This window comes from Marmota marmota, unplaced genomic scaffold, assembly GCF_001458135.2.
Source record: "Marmota marmota marmota unplaced genomic scaffold, marMar, whole genome shotgun sequence".
NCBI lineage: Eukaryota > Metazoa > Chordata > Mammalia > Rodentia > Sciuridae > Marmota > Marmota marmota.
This window is the reverse complement of record NW_025999961.1, coordinates 12,570,650-12,596,035: the sequence shown is the minus strand read 5'-3', so window position 1 is coordinate 12,596,035 and position 25,386 is coordinate 12,570,650. Positions and strand designations below refer to the sequence as shown.

At 31.4% G+C, this 25,386-nt stretch overlaps 1 protein-coding gene across 2 annotated transcripts in view; it reads right to left on the bottom strand.

Moving 5' to 3' along the window:
• The window catches only part of LOC107151185 (cadherin-10), a 163,250-nt gene that overhangs the window by 77,886 nt on the left and 59,978 nt on the right, over positions 1 to 25,386 (bottom strand). For both annotated transcript variants that reach the window (XM_015496428.2, XM_015496427.2), the window contains exon 2: positions 23,319 to 23,672. In XM_015496428.2, the coding sequence (XP_015351914.1) occupies positions 23,319 to 23,549 (231 nt within the window). In that variant the 5' untranslated portion in view covers positions 23,550 to 23,672. The remainder of the gene's footprint in view (positions 1 to 23,318; positions 23,673 to 25,386) is intronic.

Here is a 25,386-nt window from a genome sequence, read left to right as displayed (position 1 = left end):
AGGCTTTCTCTTCACGTTATTGATTGTTTCCTTTGCTGAGAAGTAACTTTCTGAATCAATCCCATTTATTGATTCTTAATTTTACTTCTTGTGCATTAGGAGTATTGTTAAGGAAGTCAGGTCATAAGCCAAAATAGTGCAGATTTGGGCTTACTTCTTCTTCTATTAGGCACAGAGTCTTTGTTCTAGTGCCTACGTCTTTGATCCACTCTGAGATGATTTTTGTGCAGGGTGAGAGATAGAGGTTTAATTTCATTTTTCTATATTCAGATTTCCAGTTTTACCAGCACCATTTGTTGAATAGGCTCTTTTCTAGAATGTATGTTTTCGGCACCTTTGTCCAGTATCAGATAACTATATTTATGTGTTTGTCTCTGCATCTTCTATTTTGTACCACTGGTCTACAGATCTATTTTGGTGCCAATACCATGTCATTTTTGTTACCATACTACTATACTATGTAGTATAATTTAAGGTCTGGTATTGTAATGCTTCCTGCTTCACTCTTTTTGCTAAAAATTACTTTGGATATTCTGGGTCTATTATTTTTCCAAATCAATTTCATGATTGCTTTTTCTAGTTCTATGAAGAATGTCATTGGGATTTTAATAAGAATTGCATTAAACTGTACCCTTGATGAAAACAGATACAAAAATTCTCAATAAAATTCTGGCTAATTGCACACAAAAACATATTAAAAGATAATGAACCATGATCAAGTGGGGTTTATCCCAGAGATGCAAGATTGATTCAACATATGGAAATCAATAAACATAATTCATCACATCAGTAAACTTAAAGATAACAATCATATGATCATTTCAATAGATGCAGAAAAAGATTTTGACAAACTACACCATGACTTCATGTTCAAAACACTAGAAAATCTAAAGATAGTACAAATGTACCTCTTCATTATAGAAGCTTTTTATGCTAAACTCAAGGCCAACAACTTTCTAAATGGAGAAAAATTGAAAGCATTCCCTGTAAAAACTGGAACAAGTCAGGGATGCCCTCTTTCACCACTTGTATTCAACATATCCCTTGAAACTCTAGCCAGAGCAATCAGACAGATGAAAGAAATTAAAAGGATACAAAAAGGAAAAGAAGAACTCAAACTAGCACTATTTGCCGACAACAATATTCTATATTTAGAAGATCCAAAAAAATTCCACCAGAAAACTTCTAGAATAAATGAATTCATCAAAGTAGCACGATATAAAATCAACACCCATATATCAAATGCATTTCTATACATAAGTTATGAAGCCACTGCAAGAGAAATTAGGAAAACTACTCCATTGACAACAGCCTCAAAAAAAATAAAATAAAATAGTTGGGAATCAATCTAACAAAAGAGGTGAAGGACCTCTACAATTCTAACTACAGAACACTAAAGAAAGAAATTGAAGAAGATCTTAGAAAATGGAAAGATTTCCCATTCTCTTGGATAGACAGAATTAATAATGTGAAAATTAACATACTGCCAAAACTGTTTTATAGATTTAATGCAATTCCTATTAGAATATTGATTTATGTCAAGAGAAATCAGAGAAATTTTCATGGAGATAGGAAACGTGCAGGGAAATTACCATGTAATTCAAATTCAAATGTTCTATATCTTCATATGATAACAACAGTACATGCATTTTTCAAAACTTATATGCAGCTATACTCAAAATCACAATCACTGTATTTTGCTACATAAAACCAAACTTCTCATGAGGATTATAGGTAAAGTTTAAATAAGCCAACAAGTCATAGCCCTGTCCTGTCATTGTGTGTGAACTTTTTCTTTCTTTCCTTTTGTTAGTAGTGTTCATATATAATTAAATAATGTATTTTATTGCAATGCTTATTAGTTTATATCCTTATATTTCTTTCTGTGTTGTGTTGCAGAAATGGTGTATATGTTAACATTCTTATATAGATTGATAATATATAATCTATTAATTTATCACAAAAGGTGTCAAAGTATACATAGGTATATAATGTATTTTTTGTGGTGTCTCAATTTTATGGGGTGGTCTCAATTTGTGGTGTCTCAATTTTAATCTCACCCAAAAACCTTTCAAAGTTAAATTGTTTTCCCATAATCAGTTCAAGAGCAGCAGGGCAGTCAGTTGAACAAAACCTCATGATCTACACTCCAGAAAAATATCTAGGAGATATTGCCATAACTAAATTTTTACTTTTATATTTTAAGACAAGCAGCTTTGAAACTGTTTCAAGGTAAGATTGTTACAAAGATAAAAAAACAATATATAACAGAACTCAGAGGGCAATTATTAATATAGTGCTATAATGCCTCCAAAAAGAAATGTTGGGCATAATGAACATGTTCTTAAATCACATTATTTTAAAAAGATCAGAATGATGAAATTTTAACTAAGGAGTCAATTAAAAACTGATCTAAGGACTTCAACACATGTTTCTCCAAAGAGGACATTCCAAGACAAATAAATACATGAAAAAATAGAAAGCATCACTAGTCATTAGAAAAATGCAAATTTAACCACAAAGAGGTCTTGCTTCATGCCCAGTTAGGATGGTGGTTTTCAACAGTGGAGAAAAACAAAATCAAAACTAGTGTTGGTGAGGATGTAGTGAAACTGAACCCCATGTACACTGCTGCTGGGAATGAAGAATAGTACAAACACTGTCCTAAAGAGCATGATTGTTCTGCAGGAAATTCTATGTGGAACGGACTTATAACCTAGCACTTCCATTTGCAGGTGTGTATACAGAGACATGAAAGCAGGGACTTCAACAGTTATTTGTATTCCAATGTTCAGAGCAGCATATTTCAGATTTGCCAAAGGGAAGAAATCATCCAAATGTTCATCTTCAGAGGAATGAATAAACAAAATATAGTGTACATGCAAAATTGATATTATTCAATCTTTAAAAAGAATAAAATTCTGAGACCTGATACAAGGTGAAAAATCCATGAGAGAAATACAGTAAGTAAAACAGTAGAGACACAATAAGACAAATAGTGTATCATTCCTTTACATAAAAGAACAAATATTATATCATTCCTTTATCCTTCATATAGAGGTAACCAGAAGAGCCAAATTAATAGACTAAAAATAGCATACTGATTGCAAGAAGATGGTCAGGGCAATATTTGGAATCATGGTTTAATGGAAAAAACTTCCACTGAGAAGGGTGAAAATGTTATGGAGATGGACTTTGATATTTGTACAAGTCTGTGGATCTAATTGATCTCACTGAATTGCACACTTAAAAATAGTTAAAATGGTGGAACTTTATATTTTACAACAAAAAAATAAAAGAATTGTAGGAATTTTATCAGTGTACTAATTTCAATAAACTTCAAATGTTATGGCTTTTACCTGTATAATAAAATACATACTATATATGTATTCCTCATTAGGATATATCAAAAATAACTTTTGTCAAAAAAATAGGTTGCCCGCAAAATCATTAATGTAATTATACAATAATTTGTGCAAAATTGTTATTTAAAATTGTTTCATTCTTTTTCATTCAAATAATTTATGTTTCTCAAAATTTTAGAAGGCTTGATATGCTTATATCAAACATATACATATTTTTCTTTAAATTTTTATTATTTATTAGGAGATCCATTGTCATCACTGTGCATATTTAAATGAACAAATGAATGTTTTATGTAAGATTTATTTTTGTCTGAAATTGTTACAGTTTCCTTTCCCATCTGGGAATATTCTCTTAGCAATATTAATTTTTAGAAGCTTTTACATAAAATTTTAGCACTAATGAACTATTTCTATTAATTGAAAACTATTACCCAATGTATGCATTGGGAATTTATGCAGAGTTGATAGTTCCACTTTTGCCTTGAAGGATTGAATTTTGCTCTGGCTGTGTGAAATCACTTTAAAGTATTCTGTTGGTTTCAGAAAACAGGTCACCATCTCAGATGGCACCTACATTCAGAGTCCGACAGATGTGGCAGTGTGAAGGACTGCCTTCAATTCCATCTCTCTTTGCCTGATTCTGTTCTTTACCTCTCCCTTCCATAGGTGTCTATAGCAAGACACTTCTTAATGGATATTCCAAAAGGCTTCATTGTAAGATGCAACATGTATACAACGTAATTGTTGTTTGATTACTGCAAAGAATGTATACTAGTAAAATGTTCTCTACCTTTCTGTCTAGTCAGATGTCATTTTTAAAAAGTCTCTGTAGAATACATAAAAAATGCTTATGATAATTTGTTGTTTCCTACTTTTAACCTACTTTGCTCAACCTCATTTACATTTTTGCACTTAGTAATAAGGTCTTTTGTGAATGATTTGAAATTATTTTTTCCTTTTTTTCAAAGGAATTTACATGATGGCTAGACTGATGATCATATGTAGTGTGAATGTTTTATTGCCTCTGAATTTCAAATCCTATTGGCTTTCTATTTTAATAAGACTTGTCTCTGATGTCTTAAGATTTAATTCAAATGAAGAAGAAAAACGGTGTGCATTAACTCATCACTTTGCTTGAAGGTTTCACATTACTTAAAATGGAGTTTTGTATCAGTAAAAATGTAGTTGAAGAGATTTAGGCCAAACAATTCTCTTTCACATTATTATGGAATTCATCATAATTGGCATATTTGCAGTTAGTTGTGAACTGTATACACATGAAGTAAATATATTAATAATTGATAGGTTGCAGTGAATTCTAACCATTAGATTCACAATGAGTCCTGAATATTGTAAAGATGAAGGGAAATAATTGTTAAGAATTTTGGCAGAAAAACAGGATATAAATAATAGGAACAGCTTCAATTAAGCCAAGTAGAGACTGATTAATACTAAAAGCCACAGGGGTCAGGAGTAAGAAAATGCCTCAGAGAAAGGAATAATTGATGAGTCATATGACAGGAAAATAAATTAGTTTATATCAGAAGCCAAGAAAGCATTACCCATCTTGAGTCAAGGTCAGTGTAAGAACAATGAATGAATTCAGAAGACATTCCAACGTGGCCTCAAGACCTGTACTAAAGATACTGGTTAGACCAGAGCAGCAATAAGGCAGGAAGTATATATAGAAGGTTTACTGAGTATTTTTAATATGCCAGGAAAAATGTACCATAGGCCCCAAAGTAGATTCAATTCTAACATTAGTTCTATAAAATCAATTAAAGATGATATTATATGGTGCTGGGCTACAAGTCTTTGACAAATAACTTTCTGGAGACAGAAGGCCTGTAGTGTCCTCCAATTTCTGTGATATAAAAGTACCCTATGGCATCAGCTAACATAAAAACATTATGAAAAATTAACAAAGTACTCTCATGAGCTGACTCAAGCAGAGCATTGCTATGTATATTTCACAAGTGATCATTCTTATGAATCATAAAGCCACAAAAGGTGAACTCAATTTTATTTAAAACATTACATTATTCAAAAATCCATATTTTTATACAATCATAGTCTTCATGACATAACCAGAAGATGCCCCTGAAAAAAACTTGTCTACATGGCTATGGTAAAATCAATATTATATTGAAATTCACACTGGACATGAAATCACAGATGGAGCTTAAAAGGATTTGAGAAACTGAAAGACCAGTTATGTGTAATGAAGTCAACCATTCTCTAGGTGTCCTATATGGTACCTTTGAAACATTCCTTATTAGTTCCTGTACGGAGAATGTCCAAAGTTTCTCCACAAACTACAAATGAAACCATCATTCCTTGTTCTCTAACAAAATAAAATCAGGACACCAAAAAGATTTCTGCATGCCTATGTTTGTTGTAGCACTATTCACAATATGTTAGATGTGAAATAAACCTAAGTGCCTTTCAAGAGATAAAGGGGTATAAAAAATGTGATATATGTGCAATGGAATATGATGCATGCAGAAAGAATAAGGAATAAGTTTATTTCCAAGTATTTTTATTTTTATTTTGAGCCTATTGTGAATGGGGTAGTTTTTCCAAATTTCTCTTTCAGTGGATTAATTACTAATGTATACAAATGCATTTGATTTATGGGTATTGATTTTATATCCTGCTACTTTGATGAGTTCATTAATTAATTCAAGAAATTTTCTGGTGGAGTTTTTTGGATCCTCTAAGTATAGAATCATGTCATCAGCAAATAATGATAGTTTGAGTTCATCTTTTCCTATATATCCCTTTAATTTGTTTTGTCTGTCTAATTATTCTGGCTAGAGTTTCAAGAATTGTGTTGAATAGAAGTGGTGGAAGAGGACATCCCTGTCTTGCTCCAGTTTTTAGAGGGAAGGTTTCCAATTTTTCACCATTTAGAATGATATTGGCCTTGGGTTTAGCATAGACAGTTTTTATAATATTGAGGTATGTTCCTACTATTTCTAGTTTTTTGAGTGTTTTAAACATGAATGGATGCTGTATTTTGTCAAATGATTTATCTGCATCAATTGATGTAATCATATGATTCTTAAAAAGTAGACCCAAATCTTCATCATGTCAATTAGGTCCTGACTTCCTTAACAAGACTCCTATAGCACAAGAAATAAAATCAAGAATTAATGAATGGGACAGGCTCAGACTAAAAAGCTTCTTCTCAGCCAAAGAAACAATCAATGAGGTAAAAAGAGAGCCTATATTTTGGGAGCAAATTTTTTTCTCACACACATCAGATAGAGCATTAATCTCCAGGATATATAAAGAACGGAAAAATAAGAATAGTAGTATGGTGATTAGAAAACATGCAATGGAACTATCATTTGACTCATCTATCTCACTCCGTGGTCTATACCCAAAGGACTTAAAGTTAGCATACTATAGTAATGCAGCCACAAAAATGTTCATAGCAGCTCAATTCACAATAGATAAACTGTGGAAGCAACCTAGATGCCCTTCAATAGGTAAATAGATAAAGAAACGATGGTATATATACACAATGGAATATTACTCAGCAATAAAATCACATCATTTGCAGGTAAATGGATTGAGTTGGAGAATATCATGCTAAGTGAACCAAGCCAATAACACACACACACACACACACACAGGAAAAAAAAAAAGGCCGAAATGGGGTAAAGGGAGGCATGGGAAAAATGAAGCAACTTTGATTGGGCAAAGGGGAACGAGGGTGGGGAAGGGGCAGGGGGCAGGAAAGATGGTGGAATGAAACGGACATCATTAACCTATGTACATGTAAGACTGCACATAGGGTGTGGTGCTATATCATGTACAATCAGAGAAATAAAAAGTTGTGCTACAACTGTGTACAATGAATTAAAAACCATTTTGCTGTTATATATTCCTAGTTAAAATAAATTTTAAAGATATTTTTAATATGGATTTTCAACTGCACATATTGGTTCCCAAACTCTCACATTGCTTAAGGATTGAGTAAAATTGGTATTAAAGGGCAAGAAAAAAATCAGCACCATCTTATTTAGAAGAAAATGAATAGTGATGTGAACTGATGGCAGAAGCGTAAGGGATCAGTTTGGGCACAAGAATTTTAGGATAAAATGAATCAAAGAGAAGACTTTATTTGCAGGAAGTTATACACGTATGAGACTGAGAGATGAGACTCATTCTACATATTGAACAGCCTTAGAAACACCAATTTTAATGAGTATAAAGAAATAACAGCCAATGTATACAAGTTTCATGTCTGACATCATATTCACATATAAAGAGAAAATTCCTGCATTCTTGCATGTTTAACACAATACCTACCTGTATATACTACTACCTATATAAGACTTATTTGAATCAATAATGAGGGGGAAAAACAGCTAAGATACTGTAAAATTTACTAGAAGAAGAAAAAGAATGGGCAGAAGAACACAATAGAAAGGCATAAAAATCAATAAGTAAATAAATAAATAAATAAATAACACCAGAAAATTATGAAGAAAATTGGTTTCTTTGAAAAAAGACTATAAAGAATTGATGCGAAATAATTGATGCAAAAATTGATAGAAGATATTTTACTAAAAAAGACAACAAAGAGAGCTCAGGAAAAAAATGTGAAGAGTTAAACAGTTACAAAAATATAAATACCTCAGAACAAATTTTAAAAATACAGAAATTGCTCTGAATACAGTTGATAAAAGAACATTTAAGATCAAAAATATTTGTGAAACATTTAGAAAGATAGACAATTTTTATTCCTTGCATGTATGATTATGCAAATGAACCCAATATTATGTATAACTATAATGAAATAATAAAAACATCGAAAACAAAATAATGTAGAAACAAAAGAATGAAGAGTGTTAGCTCCAAGAAGTGAATCAGAAAAATGAAGGAAAAAACTTAGAAAAGGGAAACAAATAAATAATTTGACTTCATAAAAATAGTCCAGTGTGTTTAACAAGATATGCAAATGATTAAAATACAACATATAGTGAAAATATGTGTGTAGCTCCTATCAAATTCTTAGAGACAGTCTACCACTTTCAGATATGAGCAAAGAAGTTATTTTGGAAAATAATTATGGTAAAAATTCTGGAAACAATATAAAACAATAGATCCATAAAAATAAAAAAGAAGAAATATGAATGAAAACAAATATATAAAAAAGTTCAATATGTCTAGAAATTAGAGAAATGGAAAACTACACTGATATTTTATCTTACTCCTACCAGAATGGCAAGAATACAAATAACACATGTTGGCAAGGATGGGGGCAAATGGTACATTCATACATTGTGATGGGACTGCAAATTTTTTCTACCCCTCTGAAAAGCAATATGGAGATTCCTCAAAAAAACTAGGAATGGAACCATCATTTGACCCATTTATCCCACTCTTCAGCATCTATCCCAAAGGACTTAAAATCAGCATACTACTGTGACAGCCACATTAATGTTTATAGCAGTACAATTCACAATAGCTAAGCTATGGAACCAACCTTTATGCCCATCAACAGAAGAATAGATAAAGATATTGTGCTATATATACACAATGGAATATTATTAGCCATAAAGAAGAATGAAATTATGGCATTTTCCAGTAAATAACTTGAATGGGAAACTCTCATGTTATGTGAAATAAGCCAATCCCTAAAAACTAAAGGTCAAATATTTTTGTATATATGTGGAAGCTAAACCACAATAAAGGTAGGGAGGAGAAGAGAGTTTCAGTTGACTAGACAAAGGAGAATGAAAGGAATGGAGGGGGAATAGGAATAGGAAAGACAATAGAATAGATCTAACATAATTTGGCTATCACACCAACCCACAAGAAGGGGGGGGGGGTCCTAATTAGAATTAGATATTTTCTATGGTTGTATAATTTTGGCAAAATGGATCATACTGCATGTATAACTGAAAAGAATTAATAAAAAAGGAGGTTGATAAAATGTTCAATTATTAAACAGTTAAAAACAGATAATTACCCTATATAAATGAAATAAAGACAGAAAAATAAAGGAAAGATGATGCATAAGTAACCACATGTAAAGTAACAATATTGCTTCTATGAAGCTTTGGCCACAGTCTGGCTCTCACCAATAGCTCTAGCAGATTTAAATGTGTAAGTTAAATAGAGAACCTTAAGGCTAAAGCTTAAAAGCAGGAGAAAAAAATAAAATTTTTTAAAAAAGGCAAGTGGTAAAGTGGTGTTCAATATGAGAAGCAGACCATCCTCTAATTTTTCAAAAACAAGAATCCAATAATACTAAAAGAGAGAGAAATATCTGTCATTCTCAAATTTTATATCCCCCCAAAATCAACATTTTCACATGAAGTCCAAGATCTCTTCAAATTCAATATTATCATCAATAGCAAATATATTAAAGAAAATTCTAATTTCCTAACAAAGACAAGTGATTTCCTACTGAATATGAGATGTAAGAAGCAAATGTGATGAGATTAAAAAAATGTGTGATTCTAAACAGATGAGGAACACACAAGACAATGAAAATGCAATTTAGGTGAGAGATGAATAGCAATAATGTGATCTGTGTCACATTAACAGTAGCATCCATGTAACACTAAAGCTGGATTAAAGTTGGATATTGATAAACAAATGTTGTGAAATGTTTTTTGTAAGTTAAACCATAAATAGTCAATATAAACTAAACTCATTCTAGCTGAAATAATTTAGTGAGTGGGTAGCATAGAAAACTAAGTGAAAAAATCTTCAATTTAAAAGAGAATTTGTTTTTTAACCTCTTTGTTTGAGTTAGGTAATTTTTATTGCTTTACCTTCACCTTCCTTATTCTTTATTTCTGCAATATCTAACCTACCCATAATTATATCTTCTGTATCTTCCATTATATACATTTTACTTTACAACTAAAAAGATTGAATTATGTACCTTTTGTATATTCAATGGCCCCAATTATTATTTTATTAGAAGGAATACATGTATTGTAAGTATTTTCATATCCTTGCTAATTATACCTTGTTTAATTTCTGGGTCAATTTCAATTGATTGGACTATCTGTTTATTAGTGTTCACTTTCCTGCTTCTTTGCACAACTTATAATTTTATTATTCATTACACAGAAGAATTCATTTTGGGATTTTGTGTATTTTTAATAGACTTTATTCTGAAACTGTGTTTCGAGTATTATTTTTTTAAGATTTTTGTTTTTTTTTCTAAATGAAGAATTGAGGTAATTCTTAGGTTAATTGTTTTCTACTTGAGTCAAGGTATTCGTTTTTAATCAGTAACACATAGTTCCTTTATTTTTATTTTTTGCCTATCTGGTTGATAAGAATGTTGCTATTCTCAGTTCCCTGTGAACAGGGGACAGTGTTTTCTTCTAATGTCTGTATGTGGTTCTGCTCCTAGCCTCAGGTAGTTTTCACACTTGATGAATAATTGAGGGGTGTGCTATTAATATTTATGGAGTTCTCTCACTCTATAGCTTTCTCATCTCTGGTACTCTGTCCTGAGTTATTGAGGCATGTGATCATGGGCCAATGCAGTTTTCATGGAATCTCAAAACTTGGTCATTAGCATTAGGGTCAGCCCAGGTTCTTCTATTTCACTTGTATCTCAAGGCAGTGAGCTGAGAAAAATAGAGTTTTTATTCTAATTTGCTTCCTATCTCTTAGGAGGAAACACTGCTTTTATTGCCCAAAGGGAAGATATGTAAAATTTTCAAGTTTTACTTGATGCATATTGTGATAAAATGTTTTTAAAACTTTGATTTTCATTTATAAAAGACAGCTGAAGAGTTTTAAAGCTTTGACAAATAAATACATCTGAAAGTAGTAGAACTATTAAGGTCATTTTGATTGGTTTAATCTAGCACCAATATTTTTGAGAGCTTCACACTATCATACAGAAAGAAGATTTTCGATAAAGTAATTTCCAAAGAAGGCACTAAAACAGGTTCATTCTTTTTTCTGTTTTTGTGAAAATGGAGATAAGAAATAGTAAATACTTCAGGCTGTAGGACCATTTTTAACCTTTACATCATGTTCTTTTCCTTTATTTCTTTGTTAAACTGAGCTTTAAAAAATGCAAAAAATCATTAGGCATGGTGGTACACATCTGTAATCCAAGCTGCTTGACTGGCTGAAACAGGAGGATCACAAGTTCAAAGCCAGCCTCAGCAATGGGGAGGCACTCAGTAACTCAGTGAAATCCTGTCTCTAATAAAATACAAAATTGTGCTGGGGATGTGGCTTGCTGGTTGAGGGCCCCTGAGTTCAATCCCAGGCACCAAAAAAAAAAAAAAAAAGTCATTCTTAGATCACAGGCCTTCTGTATCTAGTCACTACCCACAGCATACCAAATCCTGCACACACACACACACACACACCAAAAAAAAAAAATTACTAGCATGGTTACAACCAAGTTCAGTTACTTTAACAGACAATAGAATGAAGCAGTCTGGCTGGGCAAAAAATAACCGGGAGGTCACAAGCCACTTGTACATTCAAACCGGAACCACTTTATTGCCAGAACCCAAGGGGAACTCTCTAGAACTTCCCCGAAACTCCATGAGAACCAATGGGAACTCAACGGGAACTCCGCGAGAACTCAAAAGTAGCGGACACCCGAGGCAGCAGGAGCCGCCCCACTGCTGGACAGCAGAGGTCCACATACACAACTGAATACACAGCTTGCCCCAGTCCAGCATCATCCAGTTACAGCAATCAGTTACCATCCCAATAATTATACACAGCTTAACTTAATCACCATCACCCCAATGACTTGCTGGCGTCACCTCCCAACCACTCCTTCTGGCAAAATGCCAGGCGCCATCGGACTTGACTGTGGCTCTCAACAATAGAAAAAGAGAAAAGAAAAAAGCAGCCAAAGCAGATGACACAAACAGGGAAAAAAGAACAAGATGATAGGCTTAAGTCCAAACTAACCCATAGATTAAATGAAAAATAGCTCATGTGTATGAGTTAGGGATTAATTATGAGTTAGTATACTAATTATTACAAAAGAGCTTCTCCTCAAGTGAATTTTTCATAGTCATTCAAACTTTTCTGAGACCCTTTCTGGGCAAGGAAGTCGACTTTGCCCTCCAAATGTCTCCTGAATCTTCATCTACAATTTTAGTCTATTGCCTTCAATATTTTATGAGTTAAGATATTTAACCCTCAAAAGAACTTAATGATGACAGGATTCTCTTTATATTTTTAAATGTTTTTGAGATTTTGTCAAAATACAAGTTTTAAAATTTATTCTACACCCTTAGCTTCTGATGCATCATAGGTGGTCAAAGAATTACTGAATAACTATAAATAAATGAATGTAAATGAACAAACCTGAACATTTATTTAATTCACTTAGTGTAAAGAATACATACTTTTAATTTTCTATCTGTTTTTTCCAGTAGTAGAGATGTGCCTTTCTAATGATATTCCCATAAAATTTTATGGTCTGTATATTTACCTTAAGATCTGTGCAAGCTTTATTTTGCAAGTCATCTTGATTATTTAACCATTATCCTATTGTTGGAAGTTTGAACATGTTTCATTTTATTTTTTTATAACTAGAATTTATGTAAAACATTCATTTTCTTTTAGGGTTAATAACATCTATATTTTTCAATTTGGAATTATGAGATTAAAATATATAAACCTATCTAATTGTTTCACTGTGTCTGAAAATATTGATTCCTGATGATTTTAATCAAATCAAAGCTATTTGTCATAAGTCAGTTTCTAACTCCCCAACAATAACTTTTTACTTATTTTTTGCAACTCTAATTATTGTTTTAAGTGATTTTTCTGTGATGACTTGCCATCAGAATTTCCTCAATTGTATCATTGTTAATTGAAATTTGATCTCCTAGATTGTTATCCAGTAGTTGCAAAAGCAATTAAATGAGGCGGACTTTTCCATACTGAGTTTTCCTGATATTTATTAAATTGAAATCTCCTGATACCCTACATTATCTTTCAGTATTTAATTTATTAGGTGTTTAAATGTTTGCTTCAACTCAGAGCTATGTGCTTTCTGCATTACAACATAAGATGACTTGAATTCTGGAAAGTTTAACTTTCCTCACATCTTTCTATTTAAAATGTCTTCCTTGTGAAATGTCGTATTCCAGCACTTAGCTGGCAAATAAGCAAGATAGTTCCAGAAAGTAAGAAAGTGCTCAGGGAATAAAATGATTGGCTAGACTTCCCAATGGTCAACTTTGGATCAATTTAAGCAATAAAGTAAGTCATGGAGTTTATATTACAATCAAAAGCAAAAACAACAACAACAAAAAATGAGTAACTAAATCAATGAATAGGGTAGAAAATAAAACTCTCCTCTACAGGAAACTTTAAAATAACATTGTAAATCTACCCTTAATGGAGTTGGAGAATAACCGCCAGTGCATTCATTATTTGCTATGATCAGTGACTAGGTTCTAAAAAGCACTGTAAGGAAAGTAGTGTTTCATTGGAAACTTTACCAGAAATGTAAGTTAACATCATCAGTAATAAGTAATGCTGAAGTCATGTGCCCAAGGCATGATATAATATGTCAACAATGGCACTTCACCTCTGGGTCAGCCACCAAAAAGACCAGAACCATACTGTATCCATGAGAAAAAAAATCAGAAAAAAAAATTCAGACACATGCTGCAAAATATTTCATGTGTATATCTCAAAAATATCAAAGTAAACAAAACCAAAGAAATCTATAAAGCTTACAGAGCTCAAAGAAGTCTAAGGATTCATGAGAACTAATGGCACTGTGGGCTCCTGATTGGATCCTAGAAGTGAAAAAGGTTAAGAGAAGATATGGACTCTGAGCAATGTATAGAACCGAGTTAATAAAGCATATATAGTGGGTCATTACTTATGACAAATGCACTAAGGTATTAACATGTTAACGATATGGGAAACTGAGTGTGGGTTTTTTGTATCACTATCACAAGTGTTATACTACAATAAACATTTTAAAAAATAAAATGATTCATCTCTTTGGGATTCTTTTATGAGACATAATTATACTTATCCCAATTAAAATTTAATAGACGTTTAAAGTGCTGTTTACTACAGGGAAGAAAAATAATTTAGTTATCCTTATCATCATTAGAGAAAATAAATCAATAGTTCAAATTTCCCTACAATAAAATTGTGGTGCCATAGGGTATCTTTTCTGAATTCTGTCCAACATTCATGAAAAAAAAAATCCATTTTGTGCAAATTATTTAACAGACTAGGAAATGTGGTATTACTGCCTACCTCTTTTATGTCACAAGTAGAAAGTTCATCTCTAAATCCAACAGGAAAATTTTAGAAAATTTAGTGTACAAGGTCACATCTTACCTAAATGCTTACATGGGAACCTTAGCCTTACATGATCAGTAATAAGTAATGCTAAAGCCATGAGCCCATGGCATCATATGATATGTTGACATCAACATTTCACCTCTGTAGTCTTCCCTGTGAAAACCCAAAACCATACTCTATCTGTGTAAAAAAATATATATCAGAAAACCCCAAATTGAGAGATAAATCAAAGCATTAAAAAAATAAGAAAACAATAAGATAAAAAAGTTAAAAATATACAAAGTAAATGGATTAAAATATACAAAGAATTAACAATGTGGACTTTTCCAGAACTTCAAAGTTTAGTTCAGACAAGAAAATATAAAGTATCTCTCAAATTAATTTGGAAAAGGGAGAAATAAACAGTATTCAATGGGAACATAAGTATATTGGGACATATTTCATACTTCTTTATGAATAAAAAAGCATTAGGTATTAGAATTAAAAGTTAGTTCTTTATTCTGAAAAAGAAATTATTTAAAATAGGCTTAGGAAACTTTGGAATCAATGGTAAAATATTAAATATTTTCTCAGAAATAAAGAAAAATAAGAATTCTTCCCATCATATAGTCTATGGATTATTGTACTGCAGTTTTTAATCAATGAGGAAAGACAAAAAACAAAAAGGGTTTTCTCTTGGTTGCTCTAATACTGCTTCCCACCTTCTTCAGTACTGCTGAATATAAGGGCTTATCTTAGGCAAGATACTCAGAAGTTTGCCACATGTGTTTCTCCAACTTATCCTTCTGCATTCCCGTTTAAATGCACTACAGTAAGAATTCTGCACATATCCAATCACTGAAATTTTTGTGCCCTCCTACTAGAGAATTTATTGATTCTAGCTGATATTTGATATCTTCTTTAGGGTTTTCTTTCTATAAGGTAATGTCATCAGTGAGCAGACAAAACTTCATTCTTCCTAGTCTATTTAAATGTATTTTATTAACTTTTCTTTTTTAATGATTGTTGCTAGAACTTCCAGTACCATGTGGAATAGAATTTATGAGCATCTTTGACTTGTTCCTGATCTTAGATGAAAAACTTGCAACTTTTCTCCAGTGTGATGCTAACCATGGAATTTTCATATATGATCCTTAGTGTGTTGATAGCATTCCTTCTATGCCACATTTATTGAGAGATTTTAATAATGAAATGATGTTGAATTTTGTCAAATGCTTACTATGCATCTATTTAAATGATCATATTTTTTTGTTTTTTTCTTTCTATGAATATAGTGTACCTCATTTATTGATTTTCATATGTTGACCCCTCCTTTCAGCTAAAAGGTAAAACTAATTTGATCATGGTGAATTATAGTTTCTGTATTGTTCAGTTGGTTTGTGAGTATTTTGTTGAGGATTTTAGTATCTTTGTTCTTCAAAAATACTGAATTTCCTATAAATTTATTTCTTTCTATTCTTTTTTTTGTAATATCTAAGTAGATTTCTTAGTAGGGTAATACTGGATTCATAAACTGAGTTTGGAAATATTTGTTCCATATCAATTTTTCAAATGATTTGGAAAGGACTGGCATTAGTTCTTTAGATGGGGATTTCCACTGTGAATCCATCTGATACTAGACTTTATTTGATGAGATTTTTATGGATTTAATTTTATTATTCACTACTTGTCAGTTCAGATTTTATTCTTCTTGATTCAACTTTACTATGCCATCCATTTCTATGAAATACTTCTAGTTTATCCAATTTGTCGTAGAATAAATACTCAGTGATTTTTTTGACCCTTTTGTATTTCTGTGTTAGTTGTAATTACTTCACTTTTTGTCTATGACTTATTTATTTGATTCTTCTCCCTTATTTATTCAGGCTAAAAAGTTGTCAATTTTGTTTATCATTTCAACGAGACAACTCTTGATTTTCCTGAGTTTCTATTGTTTTCTTAATTTATTTTTTTCTCTGATCTTTTTTAAAATTTTATTCCCTCTATTGATTTTTGGTCCGGTTTGTTCTTATTTTTCCAAATCATTGAGTTGTAATGATGTTATTTGAGTTTTTTCTTCTTTTTTGATGTAGGCATTTATTGCTATAAACTGCTCTCTTTGAACTATTATTGCCTTCCAAAACTTTTGATATATTGTGTGTTGATTTTCATTAATTTCAAGACATTTTATAATTTAATTTAACTTTTAATATCTTGTTGAGTCAATAGTTTGTTCAAGAACATATTGTTTCCATGTATTTGCAATTTTTCTAAAATTTCTATTTTTATTAATTTCTAGACTAATTCCATTATAGCTAGAAAAAATACTGGATATGATTACAACCATCTTTTTTTTTAAAGAGAGAGAGAGAGAGAGAATTTTTTATTTTATTTTTCAGTTTTTGGTGGACACAACATCTTTATTTTTTATTTTTTATGTGGTGCTGAGGATCAAACCTAGAGCCCCGCACATGCCAGGCGAGCACGTTACCACTTGAGCCACATCCCCAGGCCGATTACAACCATCTTAACTTTGTTAAGCTTTGTTCCTTATCCAACTTGATCTATCCTAGAGAATGCTTCATTTGGGCTTAGAAGAATGGGTATTCTGCTAGTATTGGACAAAATGTTTAATATGCCTATTAGGTTCATTTCGTCTAAAATGTTTTTCAAGCCTCCTATTTCCCAATTGATTTTGTGCCTGAATAATTTTATTTTTCACATTTCACATTTGACATTTCATACTCTGCTTGAAAGTGATGACAATTATTTTAAATGGAATAAGTCAAAATGTTTAAACCAAACTTCAAAGTCAAATTCTTATAATGTCACTAAGACACAATAAAACTTCTGTATAGGATAATGTGTAAAGTAAATATGTAAAATGGTTAACGTAGTCTTTCGAAGTGACTTAAAAGTTAAAATGAATCTCCAAGTCTTCTCTGTGTGTTTACTAATCTTAGCTGCACATTCTTTTTGAAGATTTTTAATCTTCAAAATAATTATGGAGGCTTTCAAGCTCTGTCAAGTATATCTGGAGTGCTACTCAAGATCATCTTGAATACTTACTTCTTTTTTACAACATTATAATGAGATTTGTGAATGCAAGCAAGCTTTCTCTATATAATTTCTGGTTAAAATATTATTTAAATGAGATATATATCAAATATATATATCATATATATATACATGACTTAAGAACCAATAGGTGGCTTGCTTGGAAAACATTATTGGATTCTGCAGGGTATCCTCTTAAAATGCTTTTATTGATTCCAGCTTGATTATTAGTATATTTGTATAAAAGTCACCAGAGAATCTATCACTGGTGATAAAATCTATTCACTTTGCAGTGCTATCAGGGAATAACTTTTTACATATAAGGGAAATAATGTCTCTTTTTATCCAAATGCCCACCCATTAGGAAGAAATGTATTATCACTTAATTTAAAGGAGTCTTTGTCAATTATACCACATAATGATTTTCTTCCAGAGCTTTTTTTCACTTATATTTTCTACTCATTTACCTTTTATAGACTCTATTTGTTTTATATCTGTATTTGGTACTGTTCAAATAGAAAATAAATGTATATCCCAGCAACCCCTACCTTCCATTCCTATCCTATCAATAGTCTATAATTAGTGATCATTTTATTTTTTATATAGGTTTGATTTCAGTAATTAAAAAGTATTTTTTTTTTACTTTCCAAACTACCATATATTATGAAGTTTTTTAAATTGCCCATTTTAGACATGCTTCACTTTGACTTCTAACCACTCCTTTCAGAGTTGACCATGATTATGCCCATATAATTAAAATTAACAGGAAAATAGGAACACAGTCCAATATAGTGGACATCACTGATATTTCTGAACATAGTAATGATTAAAAATGAGTTTGTCTTTCATGGATCACCTTTAAGGTTTCTCGGAGGAAAAAAAAGAGTTTCTGAGAGACACTTCCTTTAGAAATCCTGAGTGACTGTTTCATTATGAGGCTTTACGCATGAACAACTCTTTCTAAAAACAAAAAGATAAATATAAAAGCAGGTTCTTTGACTGTCTAGTCTTAACATTTAATAACATTGATTCATGAAACACAAATTCCAAAACTGTGTTATTTCAATTTTAGTTTTCAGTATTGCAGAAATGAAACATGGTGATCTTTCCTACCTATTGTTTTGTTCTTGGCCATACCTGAGACAAAAAGAAAAAAAAAAGCCTCATAATCTCCTCACACCCTTATATATTATTTGTTCTCTCTCTAAACACAGATAGTCAGTGAGCAGAGAATTTAAATTTTTTATTGCCATACTCTTAACAACAAAGTAGCACCTGGAAGGCCTTCTAGATATTTATTGACATAATGAATAATTACTTCATTCATAGTGTTATTTGGTGCCCACAATTCTACAGCAAGGGATGACTGGCAGGTTGGTGCCAACTCCATGCCTTAAGACAGGAGTTCTGGTCTTGGTAGAAGTAGAAGCTTGGGGAAAACAAGTATGACTGGCAACTCTTAAGGAAAGATATATGATTGTAATTAAAGTAGATTCAGAAGTAAGAACTCGTGAAGAATTTAAAATTAAGATTGAAGCATTTAAGAAAAGAAAAAGAAAAAACCCTCTAGCAAACTCTAGAATGGTGTTTTTCAATCTTAGCACTACTGACATTGACAACTGTAAACTCCTTGGAGGGTCAGTTCTATGCATTGTGAATGGTTAGTAGTAGTCCTGGCCATTGACAGCCAGAACTAAGAATCACATGCCAAGTTGTAAAAACCTAAAATGCTTCCATACACATATAAATGTCCCAGGGGAGGCAAAATCACTCACAGTTAGAACCACTAATCTAGGGTAATTTGAGCTCATCACAGTCATTCAGAAGGTTCAGGAAAATGAGAAAGTTCTGAAAACATGAAGTGGAGAAGAACTGACAAAATACATGACTCATTCCTCTTTGATCATGGGAAAGTTTAGAGTCAGAAAATGTAAACTAAAAAAATGAAATGTCAAATGACCTGCAAGAGGTTTGTGCAAACAAAAGCAGCTGTTTCCAAACTGTAACAAATAAAACATTAGGAACAGTATTTCTATTGACTATTCAAGAGGGAGAATGATTGTTCATCTTAGGTTATAGAGTGTATAAACAGCAGCAATGCATTAAAGATGTGATGTACCTTGTGGTTGGAAGGGAATCTCAGTTAAATTATCAGTGGGAATTACAGCTTCAACTATATTCTTAATCTATTGAAATGGAAAGCAGGCATTATGGCTCCAGTCTGATAAGGCAACAATGTTTCAGGGCAAAGGGATATGATTTTAAGAAATAGTTGAACATGGTTTCTGTTTTTCAAGAATGCTAAAAAATTGGGACCTAATTCTGTATTTAGAAAAGGATATTAATGACATCTGTTAGTTCAGAATTGCTAGGAGGCCCCTTAATCTTTTATGACTCTGGATGCTGTATGATTTTAAGAGGATTGAGGGTTATTCTGATTATATAAATATACAGACATATATACATGACCATATACATATGCTTACAGTTTTATTTCCTGAAGTGAATGATTTTATTATACTGATTCAGAGATAAATCCACGATTATATTTTTATATTATTAATTTTTGTGGGTTTGGATTTGTCTCTATATCTTATTTTTACTAAAATCTATTTTAACATGTTTTTCATTACTTCAGACTATTATATAAAATACAAAGTTTGTACAGTAAATATTATTAGTAATTTACTTAGAGTTGTCTGTTATTACCAAAATTAAATTCAAGAATACAAGTTTTAGTTTCATTATTTATTTTAGATTTAAAAATAGGAAGATGAGAAATTGGAAATTATGATAAAATAGGACAACTCTTACAGGCAACTGGACTCTGTGACTAGAAACTACATATGAAAAGATCAAATTAATAAAAAGTTCAAAATTATAATGTTTCTCAAATCAAATTAGGAAATTTAAAAATAGTTAGAGGTTTGCAATACAAAGGCTTAAAGTATATTTCTTGAAGTTCAACTCTTGAAGACTATGCTTTCAAAGTTGAAGAAATTGGACCCAGTACATGAAAACTTCCCCAAAATGCTATCAATTTTTGTATATAGAAAATACCTGAAAGGGCAGCATTCTTACTAACTCTTTGAAGAAAAACGGATTTATGATAGATATATTTTTTTGCTTGGAAATCCATTTGATTGAATGATTTATTAGAATAGCCTTTTTAGTCATTGAAAACTCAGCAAAGAAATGTTTTAAGTTCATTATGGTTGATTTTATTTCTTTAAAAATATATATGCATATTATAGATGAAATACCTTTATTTAATTTATATATTTCTATATGGTCCTGAGGATTGAACCCAGTGCCTCATACATGCTAGGTAAGTGCTCTACCACTGAGATACAGCCCCAGTCCGACTCTATTTCTTATAACATAGTAGCTGTGGTGGTGAAATTCAGCCACTGACTTCTCTTTCTCTCTCCCCACCACCCGATGCTTTCTTTATTTCTTTATCTCTTTTTTAAATAGATATTAAAATACACTTTACATTAGTAATATAATAGTACTTTAAAAAGTGAATGTACATAAATGTTCACTGGTATAATCATTCCTTTTGATTTCATAGATGAGAAAATGAAGACCAAGAGAATGCAATTAAACATTGAAAAAGAAATGTTGGCAGAAAAAAACATTATATGCTAGGTGTTCTGTGGCCAACTGTATGATTTTCCTGTGTTTCCCTCAACTTTAACACTATAACCAAAAATTTTATCAGATGAATTAAATACACTCCCAGTTGTTTGAATATTTAAAAAATGTCCTTCCTCTTTGCATTCTTGTGCTCATTACACATTAATATCACATGCTTATCCTAAAGGAAGTGAAAACTTAAGGGGAAATTTCCATGGCTGTAATAAACTTATTATAAATAATATTAGTGAGAATATGTAGGATATTTTAAGTTTTCATATTTCCTGAAGAAAATATATCTTATTCTGAATTTACATTCATCATAAGGCACATTTATTAAATTATTGTATGTTTAGCATTGCCTTTTTGACATATATAAATGTGTATGCTTCCATTTAAAATAAGATTTTAAATTATATAGGCAATTAATGCAATATAACTAATACAATACTGTAATATAGACAAAAATAACAAAATTCCTATTTCACAGATTATGAAATGAATAATCCACAGTAACTTGAAAGTGCTGTACCACTTGAAACATACAGTATAAAATGGACACTGTGGCTGTAATACAGATTCAGAATCTACTTGTATCTCAGAGGTAAAGCATTTACTAAATTTTTGTTCATCCAGGAGCTCAGTATATAGATTACAGAAAGTAACTACCATAAATTCTCTATGCCCATCCCATTAAATGATTTTCTGATTTGCTTTCATAGAGCAGAATAGAGAGACTATAATTTGACTGCATATCAAGATGCATATATCATAAGTGGTTACTCACTTTAATTGTCCTCAGTGATTTAAAATTCTAGACTAGTTTTATCTGCTGAACAGCCAAGTGGTACCAGATGGCTGAGGGAATTCAATTCAATAAGTCTCAAGTTAATTCAATCAGCTAAGTAGTTATTAAGCTCTATTCCAAGACTATGGACAAAGATATGAAGTATAGTTCTTGATTTTAAAGTATTGACATTCTATGGGAAATGCAAAAAGAAAGAAAACAAGAAGCATCTTGACTATCTGGAGAGAGTATATAAAGTAATAATTTAATTTCTCAACATTTATTAAATCCTCATTAAGAACTAGATGAAGGGAAATAGATGCCAAATGATCCCTATGTCCAGGAAAAAACAAACAAAACTATTTATAGTTTCTATTGTCAAGATTACAATTATCACATCTTTATGTGGTTGATTTCATGTTTTAAAAGTTTTCTAGAGTGACATCCATAAAAATTACCTTCACACTGTGCTCTTAAGCATGCAACCATTGGGTCTGTGACAAGTCTGTTAATTCTTGCTTTTTGCTAAGATTGCTTAGGTTGCTATTTGTTTTTCTTCTTAATATAACATTTCACCTTTAATATCATCTTTCTTACATTATTGGATGTTTAAGGACTGATATAATTGAATATGATAAAACATATCAACATTTTTTAAATGAATGAAACTATATTTTATCAAAAATAGTGTTACTTAGAAGATAAAAACTTAACAAAAGTTTAATGCAAGACTTGTATGCCCCCCCCCATATTGTAGTAAGTAAATTGTTTCTACCTGCTGATATTCTTAGTTGTTTTTCTTTTATACAAATACTCTCAAATTGTGATTTAAGAAAATTAAAGAATACACATGCATATACACACTTATATATACACAAACACATATGCATATAGTCATTTAAATGACTGTATTAACATATATCTATCATTGTTTTGTAGTTAAAATTTTAAGGGATTTTTTTTACATCTTGAGTCCATGAGTTGGTGGAAAAAAATTAATTTACATAAATAAATTCCTACATTTATTAATTTCCTAGTTTTTCAAAATAGAATAGTATTTCATAAATAATGCTTTTCGGATATTTTGGGAATCAAAGTTATACAGATCATCATCTCTACAACCTTTCATTTTCCATAATAAGACTTGTAAAGTATGAAGGTAAATATTTGTCATTTCAGTATGGACTTACCTTGCCTACATATTGATAATCAGATCCTGTATATTCCTCCAGTAAGAAAAACTGATTCCACATCCAACCACGTTTTTGACGATGCAGAATTTTGCCATCACTTCTTGACACTCGTGCACCTAAAATCCTTTGTTGAGGCACAGGAGTCCTTCTGAATGTTATCTCTGGAGAACAGAAATGTGGCAGGCATACGCAGAGTAGAATCAGTCTCAAAAACTGGTGTATTGTCATAGTTCACTTGTTGACAAATCCCAATGTGGATGAAGAAAAAGTAGTCCTATTTTACTGGATTGGATTTTACTGCATTTCAACTGGTTTCCAACATTTCATTAATGTTTGGTACGTTTCCAAAATCTTTAAGCAAACAGATAAAAGAAAAGTCAGTTGACAACATCATGACTGTTACTTGTCATTTTAAATTTAAAATTATAAAAATTTATTAAAATATTTAGTGTATCTATTTTTCATAGAATAGTGATTGGTTTGGGGAAGCATTGTGTCATAAAATATGCATGGTTTAAGAAAATATAATTATGGGTGTTTTCTTTCAAACAAAGTATAAAGAAGAGATATCATGAAGTTCATTTATCTCTTTTGGTGATTTAATAGTATTTAGAATTTATAATTCCTATAGATTGGAGGTGTATTTTATTTTGTGTACCATTTTTTTTCTGGAATAAATTTTACTTTAAAAACAGTGATTTAAATAAACTACAGGAATTGTGCATTACTTGTGAAATATAATAATACTTAAATATTTTTCAAACAGTGCACAATTTTTTCCAATTTAGTCTAGATGCAAAAGTAAAGACAAAAGCAAGCAAACATATAAACATATAAACAAGCAAACATATAAACAAAAGAGGATTACACTTTGTTGTAATCCTCTCTTTGTTGTGTAAAACATCTGGGTTTTCCCAGATGCAGAAAAAAAAATTTCACTACAGAGAATCATTTCTAAAACAATGAATACTAGTGGGTAAGAGGATATAATCAAGTCACAGCTCTACCTGTGCTATGTTTACCCAAACTGTGCAGTTCTAATGGTCCCTACTGCTATCAACTTTGTCCCAAATTGCATGGCATCTCTGCTGGACTGTGGCAATAGTCTACTCCCCACTCTCCATGTTGTGCCTGTCAATATTTTCTCAACAAAATCTCCAAAGTAACCCCATTCAAAAGTAAGTTACACCATTTCACTGCTGTGCACAGAACATTCAATTGGCTTCTCATCTAACTTTGAGTGAAATCTAAAATCTATGCAAAATTACTGCATTCCCTTCATCACTGTCACTCCTCTGACCTGCTTCACTTCAACCCTCCAGCTTCCCTCCTGACCAACTCCTTTCCAGCTACAAGGACCCTCTTCTTCACCCTGCAACAGAGTTCATCTGCTTCTTTCCTCAAGTCTTTCTGCTTATTGCCTGTGCCTGGAATACCTTTTCCCAAGATAGCAACTTACATAGGCCCTTTGGTTCCTTCAGGTTTTGCTTTGAAATCTCTTCTGATATTTTACATATCCCAACACATGACATGCATTTTATTTATTTGTTATGCATAAATTCTGCCAACCAGCTACAATCTCTTTCAGGAAGGATTTTTTTCCTCTGTTTTCTTTACTGCTTTAGTAACAACACTATACAACAGGATCTTGCACATAGTAGATGCTAATAGTTTGAATGAATGAATAAATGCCTGCATAAATTGTAAGTGGATACAAACATCTGAATATGATTCATTACCTTCTGTGTGTTGTTATGCTAAAGTATTCATCTATGGAAATGCATATTTTTAAATAAAATTCTTAATCCTCATTTATCTTATCATTAGAATATTCTTATTAAAAAAAAAACTTTTTGTAGTTGATGGCCAGAATGCCTTTTTTTGTTTTGTTTTGTTTTGTTTTGTTTTATTTATTTTAATGTGGTACTCAGGGTGGAACCCAGTGCCTCACACATGCTAGGCAAGCACTCTGCTACTGAGCTACAAACCCAGCCCCAGAACAATATTTTTATTTTAAAATTTTGTGTGGATTTTTAAATTTTTCCAATAGAAATAAATTATGTGT